The 23,580-nt window shown below is 37.1% G+C and overlaps 1 protein-coding gene across 2 annotated transcripts in view; it reads right to left on the bottom strand.

The window, feature by feature from the left end:
- Positions 1 to 23,580, bottom strand: part of fbxo11b (F-box protein 11b) — a 37,155-nt gene that overhangs the window by 2,136 nt on the left and 11,439 nt on the right. For both annotated transcript variants that reach the window (XM_088610730.1, XM_088610731.1), the window contains exons 2-21: positions 13,079 to 13,206; positions 12,290 to 12,371; positions 11,598 to 11,742; positions 11,333 to 11,462; positions 10,715 to 10,798; positions 10,291 to 10,423; positions 9,477 to 9,583; positions 8,439 to 8,550; positions 6,437 to 6,543; positions 5,838 to 5,975; positions 5,162 to 5,379; positions 3,708 to 3,888; positions 3,172 to 3,294; positions 2,993 to 3,078; positions 2,171 to 2,247; positions 1,899 to 2,042; positions 1,493 to 1,603; positions 1,212 to 1,319; positions 320 to 428; positions 140 to 238 (exon numbers count right to left, since the gene is read on the bottom strand). In XM_088610730.1, the coding sequence (XP_088466856.1) occupies positions 140 to 238; positions 320 to 428; positions 1,212 to 1,319; positions 1,493 to 1,603; positions 1,899 to 2,042; positions 2,171 to 2,247; positions 2,993 to 3,078; positions 3,172 to 3,294; positions 3,708 to 3,888; positions 5,162 to 5,379; positions 5,838 to 5,975; positions 6,437 to 6,543; positions 8,439 to 8,550; positions 9,477 to 9,583; positions 10,291 to 10,423; positions 10,715 to 10,798; positions 11,333 to 11,462; positions 11,598 to 11,742; positions 12,290 to 12,371; positions 13,079 to 13,206 (2,422 nt within the window). The remainder of the gene's footprint in view (positions 1 to 139; positions 239 to 319; positions 429 to 1,211; positions 1,320 to 1,492; positions 1,604 to 1,898; positions 2,043 to 2,170; positions 2,248 to 2,992; positions 3,079 to 3,171; positions 3,295 to 3,707; positions 3,889 to 5,161; positions 5,380 to 5,837; positions 5,976 to 6,436; positions 6,544 to 8,438; positions 8,551 to 9,476; positions 9,584 to 10,290; positions 10,424 to 10,714; positions 10,799 to 11,332; positions 11,463 to 11,597; positions 11,743 to 12,289; positions 12,372 to 13,078; positions 13,207 to 23,580) is intronic.

The raw sequence follows: 23,580 nt of genomic DNA, 5'->3' as shown, positions 1-23,580 counted from the left end.
TGATTCTCAGTATAAAGCACTTTGCAAATAATTAAGAAAATGTTAAGAAGGAATGATGCCTTTTTCATGAGGCTGGTTAGCAATAATACAATTTTTGACCTCTCAAATCTTAATTCAAACCAAGAAGAACTTCACTGACCTATCATGCCTTATAAACTCTACATCATGCCCTTGATGGCACTTCTTGATGCAGTTCACGCAAATTGCATTGCGGTCTGTTGTGTTACAGGTGTGACACCTATGACAAAAAACAAAACAAGTATTAGACTTTCCGGAAGTACACAAGTTCAATCTAAATTATAAAAAAAAGGGAGTTTACCTGTAAAAATCGTGCATTGGATAGCTGGTGTAACTTGAAATCTTGTACAGGCACTGACCTCTGCTTACAGCCTTTTCGATGGCATCTTGATTGTTCATTATTTTGTTATCTACAGCAAAACAGGTTTGTTACATGAAATGGTTTCAGATTCCTTCAGTTGCCTTTTATTGCAATAAAAATAAATTCATGTTTTGGATCTCAAAATCTGCTGCTGAACAGTCTTGTATAGGTTTGCTTCTTCACAAATCAGTAGTAGGCACGAAGCTAAGCCCAGCTCCGAATCACAGAAGTAACCAGAACATTTCTATCAATTATACATCTCATCACTCTGGGTGGTATGAGGTGCAGGGTGTTAAATGAGCATCATTCTTTAAGCAGGGAGTGTTTTAGCCCACAAAGGCCAAATATATAACGATTCTAGACTGGAAAAAATAAAACCAAAATTAAAATTAAAATTAAAAACAAAATGCTTTTCATTGTTAAACACTGTCCAGGTTAGAAAGGTCTGGGGGTCCTGTATGAAAGAGTACTTGAAGAGCAGTGTCACCACGTCTCCCCTTCTGCTATGATTAAGGACATGTATGAGCACAATTAAAGCAGTTGGCTGTCACACAGCGACCAAGGTCAAAGGGACACAGGCAGCAAGTCTCCAATGAAAGTTCTTCTACACAGCTACTTGATGTGGTAAGGTAAACACTTCCCCTGGATAATTAACAAGATTAATTATTCAACCTTTCTGGCTGCATGAACGTGTTACCCGAGTCATTAATTAGTCAGGGAAATGTTAGCTTTCATTCAAAGGGGTCTGAATTACAGACCCAACAGAACAAAAGCTTGACAGCAACATTACAAAGGAAATATTACACAAATTAAAACTGCAATAGTGTTTTACCTTTCATTGTAACGTTAACACCAGATGCTAGAAACAAGCCACCAAACCGGTTGTTGAAAATTTGATTGCCTTCTAGAGTCGCTGTGGCATGATTTGTGATTTCAATACCTGGTAAAAATAAAGACCACAAATACATGTTCGATAAAGGTTTACCCAAAGAGGTCAAATTACAGTACATGGATTATAAACTGATTAAAAATGTGAACAAACGCTGACGGTAAAACTAAAAAAACCTTATTCTTCTATCCTACATTTTTTCAAATCATTGTTATAATACAGACCTGCTGCAAAGCCGTCGAATATTCTGTTCTTGCGCAAGACAGGATGGCTGTTAGTGCTAATGAGGACACCTGCCTGGGCGTTTCTGAAGATATCATTCTCCTCTAGGAGTCCTACAACATTCAAAAAACCAACTCAAATTAATCAGGACCTACAAGTAACCATCAGTCACATGCAACAGTTCCAGCTACAAATTTGAATATAAAACTGACAGTGCCTTCACCAATCACTCAGCCCATGTTTACTGACAACCTGTGCTACACCTCCTTCTTCAGTCCCAGCACAAGAACTCTAACAACGTTTTCTGTACCATAATTGTTTTGCTTTAGAAATGATTTATTCCACACAGATACCGAACTTTACATGAACCTTTTTCTAATGACACTGAACACACAAACCAAGACATACCTCTTCCGCCGTTAAATATGCAGATTCCTCCATCTCTCCCATCATGAATTTTGTTTCTTCGCAGAGTAGGATTACTGTCCGTTTTAATCCAGACACCCGCCATTGCATTATCAAAAATCTCATTGTCTTCTATAAATCCTAAACCTGTATTTAAAAAAAAATATTTTACATAGGTCCCCCTGGATTTTCAGGTTGAATGACCCATTGCTATCGGCTATAAAAAGGTAAGAACTGAAACCTCTTTAAAAAAGCATTTTTTTTCAGGGACTTACCAGAGTTGTAAACAAGGATTCCACCATTTTGCCCTCCCCAGATTTTATTCCTTCTGATCTTCGGGTTACTTCCAGTTCTGACAGAAAACACATTGTTAGAAGCAATGATACATGTACATCAACAGTAAAGCAAAGTAACTATGCAAACCATAATTATGGTTTTAGTGCCACAAGTAATGGGCATGTCTGAGTACCCACGTACCAGCCCTGAACAGAAAAGGGGAAGCAATTAACATGTGGAAGAAAATGCTCCAACTGTAAATAAAAGATTAGCCCACAACACCCAGTTAAAGACAACCTTTGAACTTTACCAGTACGTTAGGAGGTGATGAAAGCCATCACACAAATAAACAAAGATGACAATATATTCAGCTTTGGATTCATGGAAGATATCATCCTTGACTGCAACGGACAACCAATAAGTGAAAAAGTGAATCTAATGAGCTGAAACTAGCTCACATTCCCTGCTAATAGAGATAAAACAAGAGTCACACAGTAATTAATAACAGTAATTCGTTATAGGAGGCATTAGGTAATACCCACACCTAAATTTTAGACGAGTGCTGTTACCAAGTGATAACACCAACCTGTATTACAGTAAAACAGTTCCACTGAATTCCTTTCCCAATGGGTTGCAAGAGTATAAAAACAAGCTACCCAGGCATACTGTTGAAGCCAATACACTGGCTTCTTACAAACATACATCTAGAAAAGATCCTTTGATCAATTATCTACCATTTACCAAACGGGCTAAATGGACCTCCTCTTGTCTGTAATCTTATGTTCTTCTGCAGTCCATGTTCCTGTACATGTGGTATTTACCTGATCTGGACTCCAGAGTACATGTGGTTGTAGATGTCGTTGTCTTCAAGCACTCCATGGCCATTGTCATAAAAGTAAACCCCCACCTGTTCAAGAATAAAGACATGTTTACGATTTTCAGTTTCAGAGGATTAAGTAGTTTTGATTCACAAATCAAAATTCCTATCTAGATTCTGTACCTGCTTCCCACTGTGTATTCGGTTTCTACGTAAAACTGGTGTGCTTCCTGTTGTAACCCACACGCCTGCCAGCGTATTGCTGTATACTTCGTTTTCCTCAATTACACCTTGTCCTTTCTCGTGCTGTAACAGAACACATCCATGAACCTTCAAAAGCACTGCAAGAGTACGCTATTTATCAAAGGATTAGGACAATTAATACTCTAATATATGACACACATAAGACATGCCTCTCTTCAAGCTTCCACTGATTGTTCACAAAATAAAAGTCTACATTAGTTTATACAGTGCCAGTATTTAAAATACACTTTCAAGAACTTCTAGACAGCTGAACGCAAGCTAGCTTGTATAAACATGTATTTTATTCTGTAAATAAAAGTACCAAGTTAGATTACAGCTAACACAATGGCTGAATAAAAAAATGTGAATGACACTGGTTTAACGCCATTTTCTGATGGAATACACTGGCATTTTTACTATGAACTTTAGATGGCTACAAAAACATGTTACGCTAAAAAGACCAAAAATCTGCTTACCACATAAATGCCTCCGTGCTGCCCATCATGAATTTTATTGTGTCGAACAATAGGGCAGCTGTTTGTTCGGATCTGTATACCCGCCAGTGCATTGCCATAAATGTCATTTCCTTCAATAAGGCCTCTTCCGTCACCAAATATGTACACTCCACCTTGATTGCCATTAAAGATGGCATTGCCCCTGCAAAAAGTATTTCCATAATTAAGCATAATATTATTATTAACTTCCGCTTATATAGCGCTTTTCTGGACACTCCACTCAAAGCGCTTTACAGGTAATGGGGATCCCCTCCACCAATGTGCAGCATCCACCCAGATGATGTGACAGCAGCCATAGTGCACCAGTACACTCACCACACATCAGCTATCAGTGGGGAGGAGAACAGGGTAATGAAGCCAATACATAGATGGGGATTATTAGGAGGCCATGATTGGTAAGGGCCAATGGGAAATTTGGCCAGGACGCCGGGGTTACACCCCTACTCTTTTCGAGAAACGCCCTGGGATTTTTAATGACCACAGAGAGTTAGGACCTCGGTTTTACGTCTCATCCAAAGGACGGCGCCCGTTTACAGTATAGTGTGCCCGTCACTATACTGGGGCATTAGGACTCACATGGACCCATGCTGGCCCCACTAACACCTCTTCCAGCAGCAACTTTAGTTTTTCCCAGGAGGTCTCTCAACCAGGTACTGACCAGGCTCACACCAGCTGAGCTTCAGTGGGTTGCCAGTTGTGAGTTGCAGGGTGATATGGCTGCTAAAACCTTCTATGCCACAAAACATTAATTTTGTGGCATTTATTATACATCTGAATATTTTATTCTGTGAACCAATGCTTATTTGAAAAAAAAAAACCATATAGCATGACATAACTATTTTCCTTTGGTAATATATTCTGAGTTGGAAGGTCTTGTATATATCTTCAAGAATTTTGAGAATAATCCTGAAAGTGGTATCCGATGAGCACCAAACAATGTCCTCCATATTTACTGATAACCCTGATGACAACAAAAAAATTACACTGTCTTGCGTAAATAAAATTATAAAAATTTATACTATAATCATTACAGTAGTGGAGTAATATTTGTCAGTAAGCCGAATTACAGAAAATAAGGTTAGGTATTTAACCTCTTAGTACCTATTTTGCTTTGCATATAACTGATTCTAAAAGGGAACTTGCAGTGTCACTTATACGCCAATATCAAGAGCTGGGAAACAAAATGGTGATTTATCAAAGCCAATCGAATGGAGACACCAGACTGCCAAAATGACACAGACGCCTTCAAAACATTACATAAAAACAAGCATTTTAGGAATACATACCATCGCATTCCTGAGACCTTTATGAAATTCTTTCAACCTCTACCACTTTTCAAGTATGGATTATTTAATACTGTTTAACACAGCACTTTATTTCTGCACTTCCAAGATCCAAGACATGCTGGAACTTACCTAATAGTGGGGTCACTGTTGGAAGTTATCCATACACCCGCAAAGTTGTTTGCATAGATTTTGTTCTCTATGAACTGGCCTCTTCCTTTCTCGTGCACATAGATACCCCCAGTCTGACCGTGGTGGATTTCACATCGGACCACTGTAGGGTTTGCGTAGGCTTTGACTTCGAACCCCGCTATCCTGTTCCTGTGGATGTTGCAGCTTTCAAAGTAGCCCTATGGAAAGATCAATCAGGTTAAAGGTCTCATACCGTGTTCACGGCGAGAGCCCTGACAACAACCTGTTAAATCAAGGTAATACAACTATCTCCTGTACACATCTACAAGCAAGCAGCTATTCAAAAACAATTTTGTTGCTTTAAATATTTTAGATGACATCCAGTATATACAGTTTGACCTCTTAAGACAAGTATTGTTGGTTTTTCAACATTTCAAAAAGTCCTTTTAGGAGATGTAAATATTGAATTTATTATTGTGGTACTTAATAAAAACTGCAAGAAAATAAATTACATTACATAAAACAACTTTTAAGCTGAGCAAAAAGTAAATGGTCTACCAACACATCACACCTCCGTTATCATTTCAGTCAGGCCTTGAAGTTTGATTTGAACAGAATTTTGTAATAACAGTTTGCAGACAAATTACAAATTAACCAAGCTGTGTAGTTCAATTACCATGCCATGATCAAAAGTGAAAACACCAACATCTCTCCCATGGTGAATATGATTCCTTCTGATGATGGGATTCCCATGGTTTTTCACCCAAATTCCAGCTAAAGCATTATTGGAGATCTCATTATCCTCGTATATGCCCTGAGGGAAAATTGCATTATATTACCTTTACAGAACCTCCATGCATCTTCAGAACTGGCAGAAAAACATTTTACCCTCTGCCTTGCCTAAAACTACATAAGTATTTCGCTAGTCTTTTAAATACTTGATTTCACTGATCCTGATCTCTAACTCTAAATGAAGGTGTATTTATGTTTGAAAGGATGCTTGAAACCCAGACCATTTTACTAAAAACTCCAGACTAAGGTAACCCAATCTACCTAAAAATTAATTTAGTGCACAGTATTAGTCAGCTTAAAAAAAGGTTTAGAGTGCAACTTAAGCACACTGCAGAGCACTATAAACCAGTTAGTAAGCCAACATTTCATTTTCAATTCTCCATCTACACCCACTATATCCAGTAGCTACCAAGCTAACTGCATGTTTCATTTTACAGTACACTACTCAAAACTTTTTTTAAAATTACAAGCTGCCGTTTTTACCTGTGCATGATCCGTTATGTACAATCCCACGTTTTCACAATCACTGATGTTACAGTGTTTGATGGTAGGACAAGCGCCCTGACCACTGACGCAGACTGCTGAACCAACTAGGAGAAAAAAGGCACACTTTCACACCAAAAAGAGAAGAAAACATCTCAAAGAAAAAAAGTCCAAACGCTCAGCTTGGGTCTTAAAGTAGTGCAGCAGAACAGAAAAACATACTGCTAAATGAATAACTTCATTGTTTAGAATTACAAAGCCAGCCAAGTGCCTAAGGCTGATCTTTCACAAAAAGTTGCCAGAAAAATATTCTATACCTCATCAGGAAATAAGTAAAGACGAACAGTTTCCCAGATTTTTAAACTAAATGCCCTGCCATATTATAAAACAATCTCTAAATTAGCTTTTTATGTTTTAGCATTCTATTAAGAACACCATAGACTCATATTTATGCAGAACATTTTTACACAAATTTGTATACATGTGGAAGGCAACAAAAAATAAATGAAAAATCAAAGAATGTAGGAAATGTCACAAACTCAAATATAGCATGGTATGCATCTGAGCTACGCTTTGGGAACTGGCTAGGGAGGCTATAACACACCTGTGCTTTCTTTATTGTGCAGTATCCCCTCAATATGGCTCGTAAACTAAAAACGAGTATGAAGGGGAAATGAACATTTACAAATGGAACCCCCTCCCCAACTATTTCCCCAAATAACTCTGAATAGAGATAAGTCAAGTGTGCAGCACCTTCACCATCATGATCTCCATCAGCTGCACACTCCTTTCATATTCATCATCACTAGGAGGTTATGGTGAGTGTTCCCTGCATTCTATTATTAAAAATTCAGTATTTGCTGAATTACTGTTTTATAATACATACACGTACTGATACAATTGATTTTACTTGTTTAAGGAAAGTGAATAGGAGGGTATAAGAGGAATGTTCCGATTATACACAATTTTGGGTATAGGTGCAAAGTCAGGAACTGAACTACCTAGTAAAACACGGGTCTACTGTACATATAAATACTGGTACATATAACGATTTGAGAAAAGATTAAACAGTTCTTCAGCTAAATGTAGTGAAATGCTGCTGTGATGGAACCACAAGTTCAGGCGTTTTAACCCATATTTTACAATTAATGAGGTACTAGATTTGGTGCAACTTGAAATGCCAATTAAAGCTTAAACCTACTGAATGGAGGGATTGGAAAACAAAAATAGCAACAGTGGACTTATGAATTAATGAATCAGAATTTGTAAATGATTCACCTCAGAGAAGTATGAACATACAGATCACATGGGTGATTCTCAGCTACAGGTAGCTACATTTATGTCCTCATTAAGACAGTACAGGGAAAGATTAAAAAAGCAAACAATGTTTGGGTATATAGTTAAGTGCACAATTTATAACTGAAGGAGAGCACACTCAGGCTTCACAATGCTCTAAGACAGGGAATCATTCTTCTTGCCATCTTGGTTTTGTTAAAGAAAAACGGGAAACAGGTTACAGCACCTAGATCCCTACAGTCTAGAACAAAGGAAAATGAGAGGAGATTTGATGCAAATATAGAACATCCTAAAAGGTTCAGATAAGATCAACCCAGAGAACTATCTCAGACTCGGGTTACAACTGTAAAATAATAGGAAATTCACTAAGTACTGAGAGTAGGAATGCTTCTTTACACAACAGGGTATCTCAGCTGGGTGGTTTAGGCCTAAACCCTGGGCTCCTTCCTGCAACAGAATGAAACTACTAAAGAACAAAATGATTAAAATGGAGTGGCTTTAAACTATTTTCACAAAGAGTTGTGTTTTAAGACATAAAAGAAACAGTATGTTCTTTTCAAATATTTCTTAGGTTTCATAAAGGAACATTATGTTCTTAAGCATTTGAATATTAAGGGTGTAATTAGAGCACTGAATGCCACAGAATATCATACAAAATGTTAAGCACCAGATGCCAGAGTCAAGGCTTGCTTAGGGTGTCACTCACCTGTGCATGTGCTGCGAATGATGCAGTGATCTATAATGGGGCTACAGTTGACTGTGATCTCCAGGCAGTGGTGTGCATTGTGATGCTGGGCCGATTTGTCATCCGGGTTAAACTACAAAGACAGCAACACAATAGCTATTAGACAGCTAATGTTTACATGTAGTAGAATCTTAGTTTACATGTAAAAGACTGAACAGTTTAGAGACTTTTGTAGCCTGAGGAAGTAACCTGTATGATAAAATTTCAAATACTTTAAATGTCAAACAAAATACTTCAGGACATTGAGTGTTTAAAACAAGAATAGCACAGCTATAAGCAAAATTGATAAAGTCAGCATAATCTTTGAATAGCTCAGTCACCGCCAGGAACACACACAGGTCTTTGACATTTTAAAGAATTAACTTTGACCTCAAGAAGTTAAAGCAGTTTTCTACCAGAATATTAGTTTATCTGCATTAATAGAAAAGAAAATTAATATATTAGGTCTAAAGCTTTAGAAATGTACCCCCACATGAATACTGACATTTCATGGTTAAGTGTGAAATGGAGGTAGAACCCAGAATGGCCCTGGAAAGAGGAGCAACATGCTCAGCTCATTGGTGCCTGGAACAGACACATGGCCAATCACAGGCTGAGTGCTACAATCCAGGCCTGTGATAGTCACTAGCCACCAATAGTAGGGTTGAAATAATTGGCCACAGTTTCTGTAGCTCTCTGCAAATGCAGCCAACCCTGTGGCCTTTCAAAAGACTGTAGTACTGTCGGCAAAGGACATGCCTCTATTCTGAACAGCGCTGAACCTCTGGTGAGGGTCAAAGACGAATGGCTCAAAAGTGGGTGGGTCACAGAAGTGTACCTTTACTTCCATTACCTCTCCTATATGAGTTAATACAGCGCATAGCCATGAGCCAAGATATGAAAAACAATTTGTCATCATGTGAGTATTTAAAAAAATTGGTCATTCTAAATTCAATCTTATTTATATATAAATTTTTAAAGAGGGGGAAATGATTAATGTATCACAGGAGAACTTTGTACCCGAATAGTCATGTAGCCCACATAGGCATCCTCAGACCCCTCCATAAAGACAAACGTGGAGTCTCTAGTGTTCTCAATTATCACTTTGTCTGCTACTTTCCCAGGTGCTGAAAAACAGAGAAAGAAAAAAAAGCGAGGTTGTTTCAAACTTGAGTTTTTAAATTTAAAAACATGTATTTATTATTTTCACTTCATTATAGTGTTGCTCTGAAATGTATTCTGGCTTTGCAAAGTGGCTGCTAAACTGACTAGAAAATAGTATATTTTGTTGCAAAAAAAAACTGCTACCTGAAGAACTCAGCTTACATAGTAGAAAAACTGAAAAGATTTGAAAACGTTTGGTATGTTTGAATGTCTCAGACAATGCTGTACCAATAGAGTGATTTATACTGCACGTTTCACGACAGGTTTTAAAACAGTGCTTGGATTTCTTTAAAGAAACAAGTCCAGGTTAATTCCACGACATAGGCATATTTTGAGCACAGAATTAGCCTCTATGTATTTCTTTGCAACTTGCCTGCAGACAGTTCCCCACTCAAAACGTTTATAAATCTTTAAGGAAATTTAATTAAATGTTTCCATACAAGATGGCTAGGTACTAAAGCATATCATGCTCAGTTTACAAGATAGTTAAAGCAAACTGCTCTTATACATGCACACACCTAAGCATGGCTGACTGAACTATCACTTAAGAACATGTCTTGTAAAATGATACGCTACTAAACCATAGCTGTTATAATAATCTGGGCTGCAAAACAAGTTAACTATATTGTCAAGTCTTTTCTGCAATTACAAAAATGCATGTGGAGTGTACCTGCACCGATCATTGTGATTGGTGATTCAATGTAGATCCATTCATCAGTGTAGATTCCAGAGTGAACAAATATCAGACCATCAAAATGTGCTTCCTGAACTCCACCCAATGCATCTTCAATTGTGTCATAATACTGAGGAAAAATTAAAGCAGGAAAATGCTGAATAAAATGGAGTACACAACATTAACTTCAAAAACCCACTATAGCTTTATCACAGTGCAACCCTTATTTAAATGTTATACTATTTTGCAAACACTTATCTCAAACCAACACATTTTTAAGGCAGTATTTTTAGCAATAACATTTTAAGCTTTACAATTAATGATCACGCTCCTAAAGAAAACAGCAACAATTAAAATGAATTTTATAAAGACCTTAATCACAGGAACTATCAATGAATGGCATGAAAATGAAAAAACATACCAACATATTTTCTCTCCCTTTGTATCTGGCAGGGTTACTGTAAAAGTGTTCTGCAAATCCAGGTTTTACATGTGCCCCTTTATACTGGAAACAGAAAAGGTCATTCATGTATTAAACTATTTTCAATCTATGAATCACATGTACTCATTCAAACATACACTACACATTTTTATTGTCACTGCACAATTGCCGCTTCACAAAATATCCATTCTGAAAAACTGTTACACAATCCATTTATGCTTTTTAATTATTCATGTTACCAGCCACATTCTTGAGTACTTCCGATATTGGATGCCCGTCAAGCAAAATATCCACAGTCAGAAGGATGGAGAGCTTCATTTTATCAAAGAGAAAAACTAGAAGAGTCATATTTATGAAGCTATAAGATGGTGCAACGTTTGCAAAACAAAGAGAAAAGTTTATTTAACTCTTAAGGTTTTCTCCAAAAGCAAGTTCAAAGAGCAAAAATATATATCTAAGACACGATCACAAGGTTCACATACATATCAACTACAGTAAAGCAGCTTATGTGAAGTTTGATCACGTACACCGAGAACCTATAACTTTCCATCTTCTGATGACAACTTGCAGAGTTCTAAAAGGCAACTTGGAACATACCAACTGCTGAAAGCTTTCTTTCCAGGGATTTGGCTGCTCGTATTCCTCCGGGTTAATCTGATAGAATTTACCAGTTTCAGGATGCATCATTGGACGCGTGTATTCAAACACTTCCATGTATAGCCTTTTCCTGCAAACAAACAAGATACAATTTGCCAGGTGTGAGCAAAGCACCTTTGAGCATTTTTGAAGATTTCAAATCCCATAGACTTCCTAAACATTTGAAAAACTAAGAGAAAGTAATAGCAAACAGCCAATCACTTACCACAAAATTGGATCATTAGCTAGCTCACTGAAGCGTTTACACACACAGGCCGCTCGACACAGATCCTGCTCTAGCAGGTATGAGAAGATTTTCAGAACCACCTCATCTGGTAGCTTTTCTTGGAGATATTGTTCAGCTGGGGCAGCTGTAAAACGGAAATGGTGTTTCAGGATTAAGTTTTCCTATTTTGTATACAGTGAAAACAGGTATGGATAGAAACCAGTGGTGTTGGTATTTGCATAGAACTTATGAAAACTACGCTGCATCCAAGTGTTCAACAGTCCAAGTACTAAACCGTTGGTAAGAACTGAAAAAGGCATATTTAGGACTTTCTGCATTAAAGATTTGCATGTTTCTCTGATACTATATACATTGCAGAAAAGTAATGTGCAGACAATCAGAGACCTGTAACTTTTTCTGCAGTCTGTTTTTGTGAAGAACACACCCACAAAATATTTTTGTAACAAACAAGCCAGCATGAGCACAAAGGCAGGATGTCTTCCAGTCTTCACGCACAAATCGAAAAGTCTCCATATGAGTGGTGTCTCCAGTTACTTACAAAACTGGCAATACAGACATATAATTTTCAACACTGCTCAAAATAACATTCCACTAACAAGGTGTTATAATAATATTCCTTATTCATCAACAGAAAAGTTAAAAATATATAGCATTTAGAAGATCCAACATACCTGGTAGGTCTTGTGACTTTCCTGATACTCTAGCACGTTTAGCACGGTGGCCAAAGTTTTCCGTAGTAGATGTGGAAGCACCCTATAAAAAAAGATTAAACAATTCCAATTCATCTCATTTATCAGAACCATTAAAGCTCTTTACAGATCAATTACTGTATGAACATCCTAAACCAAAGATGAGAGCATGTATACAATGAGCAATTATGATGCTTAATACATTACCAAGCTACTCAATGTCAAGTCACTCCAGTTTATTTTATAGTGGAAGTTTTATTACACATACCGATGCAATTAAGGAGCTTGAGGGTAAGAGCCCTGCAGCAGCAGTAGTTTCACTTGCTGCTGTTACAAGTGCAGATTAGACTTTTTTTTCACAAGAACAAGCAGTAGCTATGAATTATGGGAAGACACTATAAAATAGAATAGAAACAGACTTATTTCACTTTACGAATATAAAGACAATTGGTAGCCACAGACTCTTGTTTTACCATTATTAGTACATATAGTGATGTAGCTAACTTTGATAAGTGAGACAGAAAATATGCGTGGTACAATATTGACCATTTTCAGGGCTATGGTATTTAATTTTTTTAGATTGAGAGGAAAAAGTTTAGTCACCCAGAACTATAAAAAAGCACTTTACATGCTGCCTTCTGTAATTTTATTCTTTAAAACAGACTATCTGCCCCACAGGTCCTTGTAATGAAACTTGCCACAGGTTGCGAGAGCCTCAAAGCATCCACTTTATAAGAGCATCCCTTAACGGTCACTCTGTAAATACTATACCTCCATGCTGCTCTTTGCAGGACAAGCTGTTCGCTTTGGTAACAGAGACTTTCTGCGGAGTTGGTAGGGACTGTTCTGAGCTCCTGGACCAGATTCTTCTGCAACCATATCTGCTGGAACATCCTCATCTGCAATGAAAATGTCATGATTAAACTTTAATTCAATACATGCACACGTGGTTCAGTCAGTAGTGGTGCTGCTTAGGAGTACAGGCAGAAACCTAGAGATAGCCAATGACCTACATCACCAGCTGGCATCTGGGCTATGGCACTGGCTGACTAACTATTATTCCCAAAGAGTGTGCAACAGGCTGAACACCACCACGGTGAGGTAAGGTTTGATCTGTCAGAGTAATGGCTAAAGACCATGTTTGAGTTGCCAGGCACCTTTGAGATAGAAGACTTAACGGTTGTATATATTGACATTTCAAAACTGATGGTAACTTTTGGTTAAGGTTTCTAATTTACAACACCATTTGTCTTTATACCAGAGAGACGAAAACAAATGTAAAAAAATGCCAAAGCTTTAAAGTTTCAGCCAGAGGTACAATCAGGAACAAACTCAATGAATCATAAGTTGTATAAATCCATTAGTGTGACATTCAGTAATGTGATTTAAATTCACAAGCCTTTTACAATTTTCTCAAACAGGATACTTCTGAAAATGAATACTTTCCATTTATAAGATACACCTATGAATAATAACCATTACAGGCTGTCTGTCACTAAGAACAGCTTATTTGGCAGACAACTTAATCAGACATCATGACAATAAAATGATGTCCTCACAACATAAAACTGAAGCTCAGACTTTTGCAGAAAGCCTACTGGCTCTTTGACTTAAGCTCAATTTAATTACAATAAGACATGCATAACATCTAAAGTCTTATCTAGGTAGTTCACTCAATATGCTTATATCTGATAATCTTACTAAAGGAAGTTCTCAACATCATGAAAACAACCGTTGGCCAGGACATTTACATAAGCAAGATAATGTGCACAAAACCAACCTTCATTGCTGAAAAAGCTTTTGGTAAAAACTAAGCAATGGGGAGCTTTTAGAAAATGACCAGTAGGTTTGCGAACAAAGGCCACCACAGACAGAATCAGATTCATAAAGCTGAAATCCTGGTATATGGTATGTAAAAATACAAGTCACTGCAAGTTAGATCTTTATACACTTGTCTCCAAATTGACAAAAAATCACTTTAAGGACTTCACTGACTTTATCTTTGGTAAATCACCAAAACATTTTACCATAGCTTTACCATAGTTTTTCTTAGGCATCAAAGACTTAGTGGTATAATCTACCTTATCTACACAAGCCATATGATAGTCATACATGCATAATAAAAAATGTAACAATCTGGTTTAAAAGATATCAGGTAGCTAAAATGCACAGGCAGAAAAGACAAGGAGTCTAATCAAACAAGCAAGGTAAATTCCTGATCTAACTTTCTCAAGGATTTTCCAGGCAGATTCCCATCCATAGTGGGTATTAGAACCCAGGCATACAGGTTAATGGCACATTCCTCTGCCAAGCAAGGGCCTCACTGCTAACAAACACCAACAACAACTTCCATGCCTCTGAACTGGCCAGTACAAAAGGTACTCTAGGCTTTCATGTATATGGTCTCAGGCAGCAATATCTTGGCAAGGTCCAGCCTATGCTGAATAAATGGAATTAGATAGCAGTTTCTTAGTATTAGCCTCTCCCCCAATTCAGGTTTGATCACTATAATCCTGTTAGTCAAACCCAAGTGCTACTGAAGAGCACTATTGACCTGTCAGATGGAAATCAGCACCACCCCAACTGGAGAAACCCAGAAACACCCAAGCTATTCATGGAAAATCTTGAAGGCCAAGACCATATCTCGGGATTTAAGTAGCATAACAGAAACCTTGTCAGTCAGCTTCAAGCACTGGTTTCTTTACTGCCTGTCAATTTGTCAAACTGTTGTTTGCATTTGTATATTGTCATCTGCTTCCTAACTCAGTTTCTAGGTCTTAATTTAAACTAATGGCCTGGAAAAAGCCAGAACAAAATGGGAATCCCTGCCTCAAACCACCACACTCAGATACATGGTAATGTATACTTTTAAACACAATTCTTAAATAATTAACTAGGTGGGAGAGGGTGCAAGGTGGACTGACCAGAGGTGAGTCCCAGTCATTATGCTGAAAAATCCATACATTCATTAAGAAGGCTTCCTTCAAAGCAATTATCTGGACACTGATTGTCAGCACACTGAATGAACTTATTCATTATCCTTTCTTGTATCACATTGTATTACATATATACCCAAACACAAGCCATGTGCATGGACACATTTCAATGCATGATACAACATGTATTATATATATTCAGGTACGACTCCAGGAGAGTCTATGTAACAGTGGCAATGCTACTTGCATATCAATTCTATTTTAATTAAGAAAAAACTCATCTAATTTCCCTCTGCTTACTGCACTTGAAAAATTCAACACGGAGAACAAATTTTAAGTGTGAAACAGCTGTGCTGCTTCCTCAGAAATATGCAACATGAAAACTTCATTTTGAGCTATAACTAGGTGTGAAAGAGGTGTATTGAACTGGAAGCTACAACAATCACTATTAACACAAATTTCCATACCATGCCAACATGGCTTACAAACTGCAAAGTAATGAAACCAAGCCAGGATATCCTCACAGAAACTGAACAACCTTGTAGAGAAGTGAAACTACAGATAAATAACCATCATCATGGTAGCTATTGATTCAGAGATATCAAGATGGGGATTTTAAAACAAGTTTTCCAATTTTAATTAATAAACCTCCATAGCTAAAGACAACTGTCTGAAACTCCACATTTTGTTATAGATATTTGTCTATACACCTTTCATGTGTCAGACAGCAGAGATTGGCTGCTTCAGAATATTATATTCTCCCTCTTTTTTTCAGTGCTTTAATTTCTAACACTCCAGTACAGCTGTCTGTTATGCAAGTGAAGTGAATGCCTTACACACCCCAAACACCAACGTGCCGTGCTAGCATTAAGTAGAAAAGGTCCTGGCACAACCTCTTACTAGATTCATGGAAACCATAAGGCATGCTTTTACAGCAGTGACAACAGCTCCAGAATGGCTTTCTAGCATCATGGAAACGTGACAAATGACTCTGAACTAGCACATACAGAACTATTTAATTAACCTAATTTCTGAATTATTAGCATGTTGTGCTATTTCCTTCATGCTTTATTAAAAACATTTTTGAGTGCAAAGGCATCTTTATCACCTCACAATTAGCCCCCTCTCTTACTCCAGGCTTACTGTGAAGCAGATAAGAACCACATTTATACACGAGGTAGGGAAGAAATTAAAATAACCTTCTACAGCCATCAAAGGCTGGATGTTTATAGTAAACCTGCAAGCATACAGTAGTCTTCGAATAGTATAGTAAGCAGTAAAGCAAATTTTATCATTTTCCGTAGGAACCAGAAGACGCTTAAAAAAAAATAATTGACGTAAACATAGGTCTTTTCCCCACAGACGGCTCCTTACTTGATGTACAGCTACAAACGCAATAAATAAGCTGTATTAATGCATATGTAGTCTGATTTGAATGAAATTTAAAAGGTCACTGGCAGGGAAAACCTGACCAGATCAACAATATACTCCTACACACAGAGCTAGACTACAGAACAAGAGTATGTCCGAGTAAAGCATGAGACAAATTCAAACTGTCATATTGCCATCTCTATTGCATTATGGTTAAAAAAAGCATTTCTGACTAGAACAGTAACTGTGCCTGGCACTAATACGTTACCGACGTCACAGGACATCATTTCTTACCTATCATAATACAGTGAAAGGAAACTACTCCAAACCAAATGTTTTCAATTAAACTTGCGTCATTGGTAAGAGGCATTGAAAGTACATTCTAGTGGTCTATTCCACAGTGGGAATGACAGTAGTAATAAGCTCATGTTAACAAGGTAGAAGAACATTTAAACCAATTACTGTGAACCATATCCTCTCCATTGTAAATGTGAAAAAAACACAAAGCTTTTAAATGTTAAATCACTATTCACATGGCATGATCACCATTTTTAATTTTGAAGAAAGCTGATTTTTTGGTTCACCTAAGACTAAAACATGATAAAAAACCACCTAGTGAAATCAGTTCAGTACCTCCTTTGGTAACTATAAAAGTTGCTGTTGTATCACTTTACTTAACATCTTTTGGCATTTACAGTATGCAGAAACAAAGCGATTAAAGTTTTTCTTCAATCCCTTGTAAAATTGTAAGGAAAAACATCTATCAGAAGAAAATGGGTACTGCACAGGCCAGGGTGATGCAATATTTTTCAGGAACAACAGACCTTCCTGTATGAAAGAGAGCACCACTCTTGCTCTCCTTTCACTTATCACAGATCAGTGCTGCCTCCTGTTCACTTATATCACTGCTAAAATGTATATGCTTTATCATTAAATGTAATAATACCACTACTCCTACATTTTCACTCAGGCAGACATTTTACCTTGAAGTAATTTCAGAAGTATAGCATACCATACTCGATCTTCTACTGTCTCTCCGAAACAAAATGGTATAATAAGCAATGTTTTAGAGAGAGTCATATTTTAGATCAAAAGAGCTAATGTGACAAGTTTGTTAAAAAGGCCAGAACTAAAACCAGGACTGATCTTGAACCAGATCATTCAAAGAGTATTCATTCAGGTATGGAAGCACAGAAAACACATCCCAGAAACAAAATGCAATTTGTTACATTCCATTTTATAATTCTGTGTACATAAGTGTACATGCTTTAGAGTGCACCTACTTCTGCTACTAAGTAATGATACAGCATTAGGATAAAACCCGAGACACCTTTTGCATCTAGTAGGCCATTTGTCCCCATTTTTAAGAATTACAATGAATATAAACATAACAAATCCTGAAAGGTAAAATGAAGTGATGGAAGACTAATGTACATTCATTACCAGTCAACTATACTATACATTCTGGCAGCCAACTCGCAAATGCAAAGTAAAATAAACAATACTTCTAATGTGCCTAGATCACCAGACAAGTATTGTACGCATCAGTTGCCATTTCACAGGAACTGTGTGCGGTAGATGCACATGTATCTCCATGCGGTTTCATTCTCGACATCATGTTTTGATGGTTCCAATCAATTGGGTTGTTGAGGTAGGAGCGACTGGAAGAACACAAATACTGAATTTCACAGGACAAACTCTTTGACATCAGGAAAGCCTGCCACACTATCGGTAAACAAGTTAATTTTAAATCTAATTCTGTTTGATAGAATGTAATGTAGTATGAAATAAAAGTCATCTGGTTTAAAACCCCAATATCCACACAAGAATTTGTATAATTCTGAAAAGCTAACTATGGTCATCTGTCCATTTTAAATGCCAGTTTAGTTATTAAAGCAGACAAGATTAACTTGAGGAAAAGCAGATGCCAACCCTGGACTGGGTCAAGAAGGCAACCGAAGTGTAGGTGATACCAGGCCTGCCATTCCATATTGCAAATGTTCATATCAGAGAGAAAGCGGACCCTAAAAAACAGATGCAGAAGAGGTCCAAGACCAGGTTTGCAAACTCAGTACAACGTCAGACAGTCACAACAGGGAAAAATACGAAGACGGCAAAGTACAAGTCATACATTTAAATCTGAAAGCTTCAGCAATGTGCGACAGCGCTTTTAAAAAGTACTTTTTGTAATACAGGCTTGCAAGTAATGAAATCAGCTAATTTGATCAAATGAGCACATCCATGAGACAATCGCCCCAAATAAAAAAATAAATGAAGAACAAAGTTTCTCATGATCAAAATATGTATTGCCATTTTTTTAGATAGAAAGCGGTCAAAGTAAAGCTCTTTTTCGATATAATCAATGCAGATTTCTAAATTCCCTGCTACATTTCAGAAATCATAAGATACAAACACAAAGCTTTTCCAATTTCTGAGGAAATTCAGCTGTACCAGCTATTCGCCAACACACAGGATTTTTCAATCTCCTAGTTAGAAACAGGGGGACCTAATGCATATCAAGTAGGCACTAGGTCCTATATAAAAGCCATAAAATGAATAAGTTAGTCACATGTTTAGAAAACATAAGAATTTACTCTGTAGATTAAGCTACCAACAAGAAGTTCAATTTCCTTACTTTGTTCAATTTCCTTCCCCCCTCGCAACAGCTCTATATTGTATAATAGAAGCAATAAAATGAAAATGCCCAAGCTTTTACTGATAGATCTCTCCAGGCTTAATAAATCAATCTCGGATTTAAGAATGTGACATTGGCTGTAAGAAAGGTAAAAAGCCATACGACAGTAATTAACAGTCATATCTTCACTGGCAGCTTACATAAACTTTTCAGCAAAGAATTCTAAACGTGACTAAAAAATGACTGCAGCTGCACTAAGCTACAGATTGTCTGCACTAACAAGGGTGACTAAATCTAAGTACAGATACTTTCATTTGTAAGTATGCCTATGAGCTTGTGGCTAAACAACATTTTGATAATTCACCTGGTCTTTGAAAAAATAAAAAAGAAAGTCCAAAAATGAAGAAAAACCATAAAAACTACACCATTACATCTAAAGCAATTTAAAACCTAAATTGGGTAGACAATGATAGTCACATTTATATTTTTAACATTTGTTTAAAACTAAACAGTACCCACTTACCCTTGGAGCTGAATACACTCATGCTTCCTCTGTGAACAAAGAACTTAAAATCCAAGCAACCTGCAGTGACTGCTTCAGTAACACTGACTGTTGCTCTGGTAGCAGGGGGCTACCAGGCTACTGGCATGTAACCACTACAAACACATGCAGCATGCCGGTCTGCTTGCTTCCTCTGTATGACCAAAATAAACTTCGGCCCATCACTTAACAGCAACAAATTCATAAATGATCAGAAAAACGTTCTGTAGCAGGTGTGCCGACAGCACAAACACGGTCACTTCTCAAACAGTTCTGAAAACGGGGGTCTCCTGTAAAAATCCCAGGCTAATCGTCACTGCTGGTTATGTTGCAAGATTGTCCCATTACTCTTGTAAGGCCATAATAAACGTGACAATTTACTGGTCTTAATTCCTAGATGCCACTCGTCTGGCAAAAAATAGGTTTTACATGAGCACAATGAGAACACACGTTGTCTTGTCATCTTATTGAGAATCAATTCATGATCTCTCAGATTATTATGGCCCGTGATTGAAAGATCGTGTTTAGCTGCATGATGACTGAATCCCTTGAAATATTGGGTTCGGTTAATAAGTTATTTATTTTTAATCTGGACCAGTTTTAATATAAAAACAACAAAATACAAGGTTATCACACAGGCTTTCCTTCACCCTCCGTCCTTCTACCACTCTCTCCGACCGACATCTCACAAACCATAGAACTCTCTACTTGAAACACAAACCAAAGAGCACCACATGAGTATCCCAAATTCTAGTTCTCCATTTGTTCCCAAGTTAGGAACTGCAGTCTATGAACAACCCAGATGCCAAGCAACAGCATGTAGGCTTACTGTAGTCTCTACCATACTCAAGGCACAATGGCATTGTTCTCTTGATAAGTCAACACAGTTCTTTATGTATTAGCACCAGGCGTGAAATTAAACAGGGTAAATCACCTAAAGACCTAGGCCCAGTCAACTCTCCCACTAACAGGGAAACTGAGTGGGAAAGCAACAAAGTCACGTCATCACATCATTGTCAGTCATGAAAGATCAATATTTAACCAAAATGATGCAAAAAACATATCAATATCCAAATGTAGGATTTTGTTGTGTGAATCTTCTTGTAGTATAAGATTTTCATGCTTGGTACACATATACAAGTTTATTATATTTTATTGGAGATAAGAATCATCAAAATCAGTCATGATACTTTCCAGTACACAAATCACAGACGAGGATGCACTAATACTGCCAATCTGAATTCATCACAGGCTCTGTATACTAATTGTAATCACAGACTCCTCCTATGTTATGACTTGTAAATGCCATTAACATCCACATTTTAAAGTACAAATTCATTTCACAACCAAATCCATCTTAAACATTATGGTATATAATGATACTACCAATATATTATTGCTATAATTAAGGATGTATAATGTAGCCAGGCTAAAAGCCTCCGAGTCTTTATATACTTTCAGTACTCCCAATCCATTTCATGACTAAAAAACTTTCATTAAAGTATGCATTAATGTTTATATGACCGTTATAATAAAATAACTCAAAATCTCCAATTCCAGCTTATTCAATAACTAAAACCAGCCTCCTAGCATCTGCAGAGCTCTCCGGCACATTCAGCGAACACAAGGAAAATCCAACATTAGCTATGTAAAGATGTTCTCCTCTGCATCAATTCTGAAAACGAGGGTCATATTTAGATTGCATGTATGTAGAGAAAAAAATCAGTATTTGGTTACCTGTGTTTAACAGATACTTTACTCAGTTCTTTTCTTCTTTCAGAAATGTCTGGAGATTTGGTTTAACTATATTGAAATTTCAGGAACAATTAACACCCGATTTTCTTTAAATGTTAATTTCCACCAAATAAGCACTGAGCCTGTGTTTGTGGATCTCAAATTCGAACTATTGAAAAGTCTGTCAAACAGCGATACATACAAAATAGGAATACATAAGCAGCAACATTTTGAGTACAATATGTGCTATATTGATTATAAACTGAAATAAATGTTCTACAAAACTTGGAACAAGCATTTCTCAGTTTGGTGGGGGGAAAAAAATGCATTTAATGTTACAATTCCAGAAAAGGCACTGAGAAGACAGTGTTTTGGATCTGAGATGAAGTCTGTCTCACTCATTCCCTGCCAATACAGCCCTGGCACCCAAGCTAGGGATGACAGGGTATGAGGTCTGCTCTTTCCATGCACTCCACACTGGAACTACAATGTGAAATATATATATTGAGTATTTCACAACTCCATAAGAGACTCTTCCAAAAAAACGTATTAAGTGACGATTAGAGTGTAATTATGCCAGTAAATCAAAAGCTTAGACTCCATTGCTATAATGCAAAAGAAATTAATGTAGCTTATCAATTCAACAGAACAGAAAGAAAAGAGGGGTATATTAATACAAAGACTGCTGCCATCTGCAAAAACAGGTTTCATGGTATCTGTGTGTGGAGGTGAGAGGGGGATTAATGAATTCACTGATATAAGTCACCTGCCCTTTTACTGAGAAGTAGACTACATGTGACTAATCTAGTGTAGGGACAAGTTACAAAACACACTCATTAGCATTTTTACAGTTGTAAATTAGAAGATCAGCAAAACTACAATGCACAAAGTTCTCTTCTGTAGTAAGAAGTCTCCCTGTGATGCAGCAAGACAGCCTTATTTGAAGCAGGCTTTCTCTGCAAAGAGAGGCATAAGAGAAGATAAAAAAATAAACTGACCATCTGAACTAAACAAGCATATAAACATGGCAGCCCTAATCCATTTAAAGGAGGCCCCACAGATTAAAACCTTCTCTTAGACAACCGCCTAGTTGTAATTAAGGATGGATAATTACAGCAAGTTTAGCATACCATGTTAACAATAGAAGCAAAACATTTAAATTACTAAAACACAAAAAAGTAACAAGCCACTTTTGTTCAAGAGAACATCCTGATTATCATTCAGTGCTGACTGTCGTTTCTGCTGGAATGCAGGAACCTGCAATTTATGGAAAATTACTGACACCCACCTTACTTCAGCAATACAGCCACTACATGACATGGAAGTCTCCTGTGAATGGTGTACAGAAGATTGGAACTGTGCTCAGTACAGAGAGTTCCAACACCCTGCTTAAAACACGTTCCCTGGATTTTTGGACCTTTAGCACTTTTTACAACAAAAAAAACTCCAAGATTCAGACACCTGACATCTTACAAGAAGAACCAAAGTTGAGAAACTTAATGAAACAGGATAATAAATCACTAGGGTAACCAAGACTCCAGAGATTCTGTGAGTCATATATTAATGAGAAATGGCTAGAGGAACTTTGTCTCTTAAGTCTCCAAAAGTAAGGATTTCACAACTACAATAGCAGCAAGAGCTACAGTTTGAAATAATTTTCACAAGTAAATCCACGTGTGTGCACAAGCAATAAAGAACCTTTAATGACTTAAATTCGAACTCTTAAGCAGTTTCGATTATTTGCATATGCACCTATAAGCAACAGGGGAGCATTCTAAAATTTCCTATACACCCCAGGTACAGAATTAGAAACACGTTGATACACCTTAATTAGTAATGTCAGTCACCACATTCTCACTCTCCAATCTAACTAAAAGTATGTATAGCCATAGCAAATAGTACAGGGCTAGTCTACCATTAGTGTCGACTTACAAATGGGATTTCAGTAATTTCTGCCACTGCAATGTTTACCTTTCACTCTGATCAAATTAAGAGTGCCTTGTTCAAAGGTGCAATGCCAAAACTAAAAAAAAAAGAAAGTGACCTTATATACAAG

This window comes from Lepisosteus platostomus, chromosome 17 (genome assembly GCF_059453375.1).
Source record: "Lepisosteus platostomus isolate fLepPlt1 chromosome 17, fLepPlt1.hap1, whole genome shotgun sequence".
NCBI classification, from domain to species: domain Eukaryota; kingdom Metazoa; phylum Chordata; class Actinopteri; order Semionotiformes; family Lepisosteidae; genus Lepisosteus; species Lepisosteus platostomus.
Note: the sequence above shows the minus strand (reverse complement) of the source record. Positions and strands in the feature narration are given on the sequence as shown.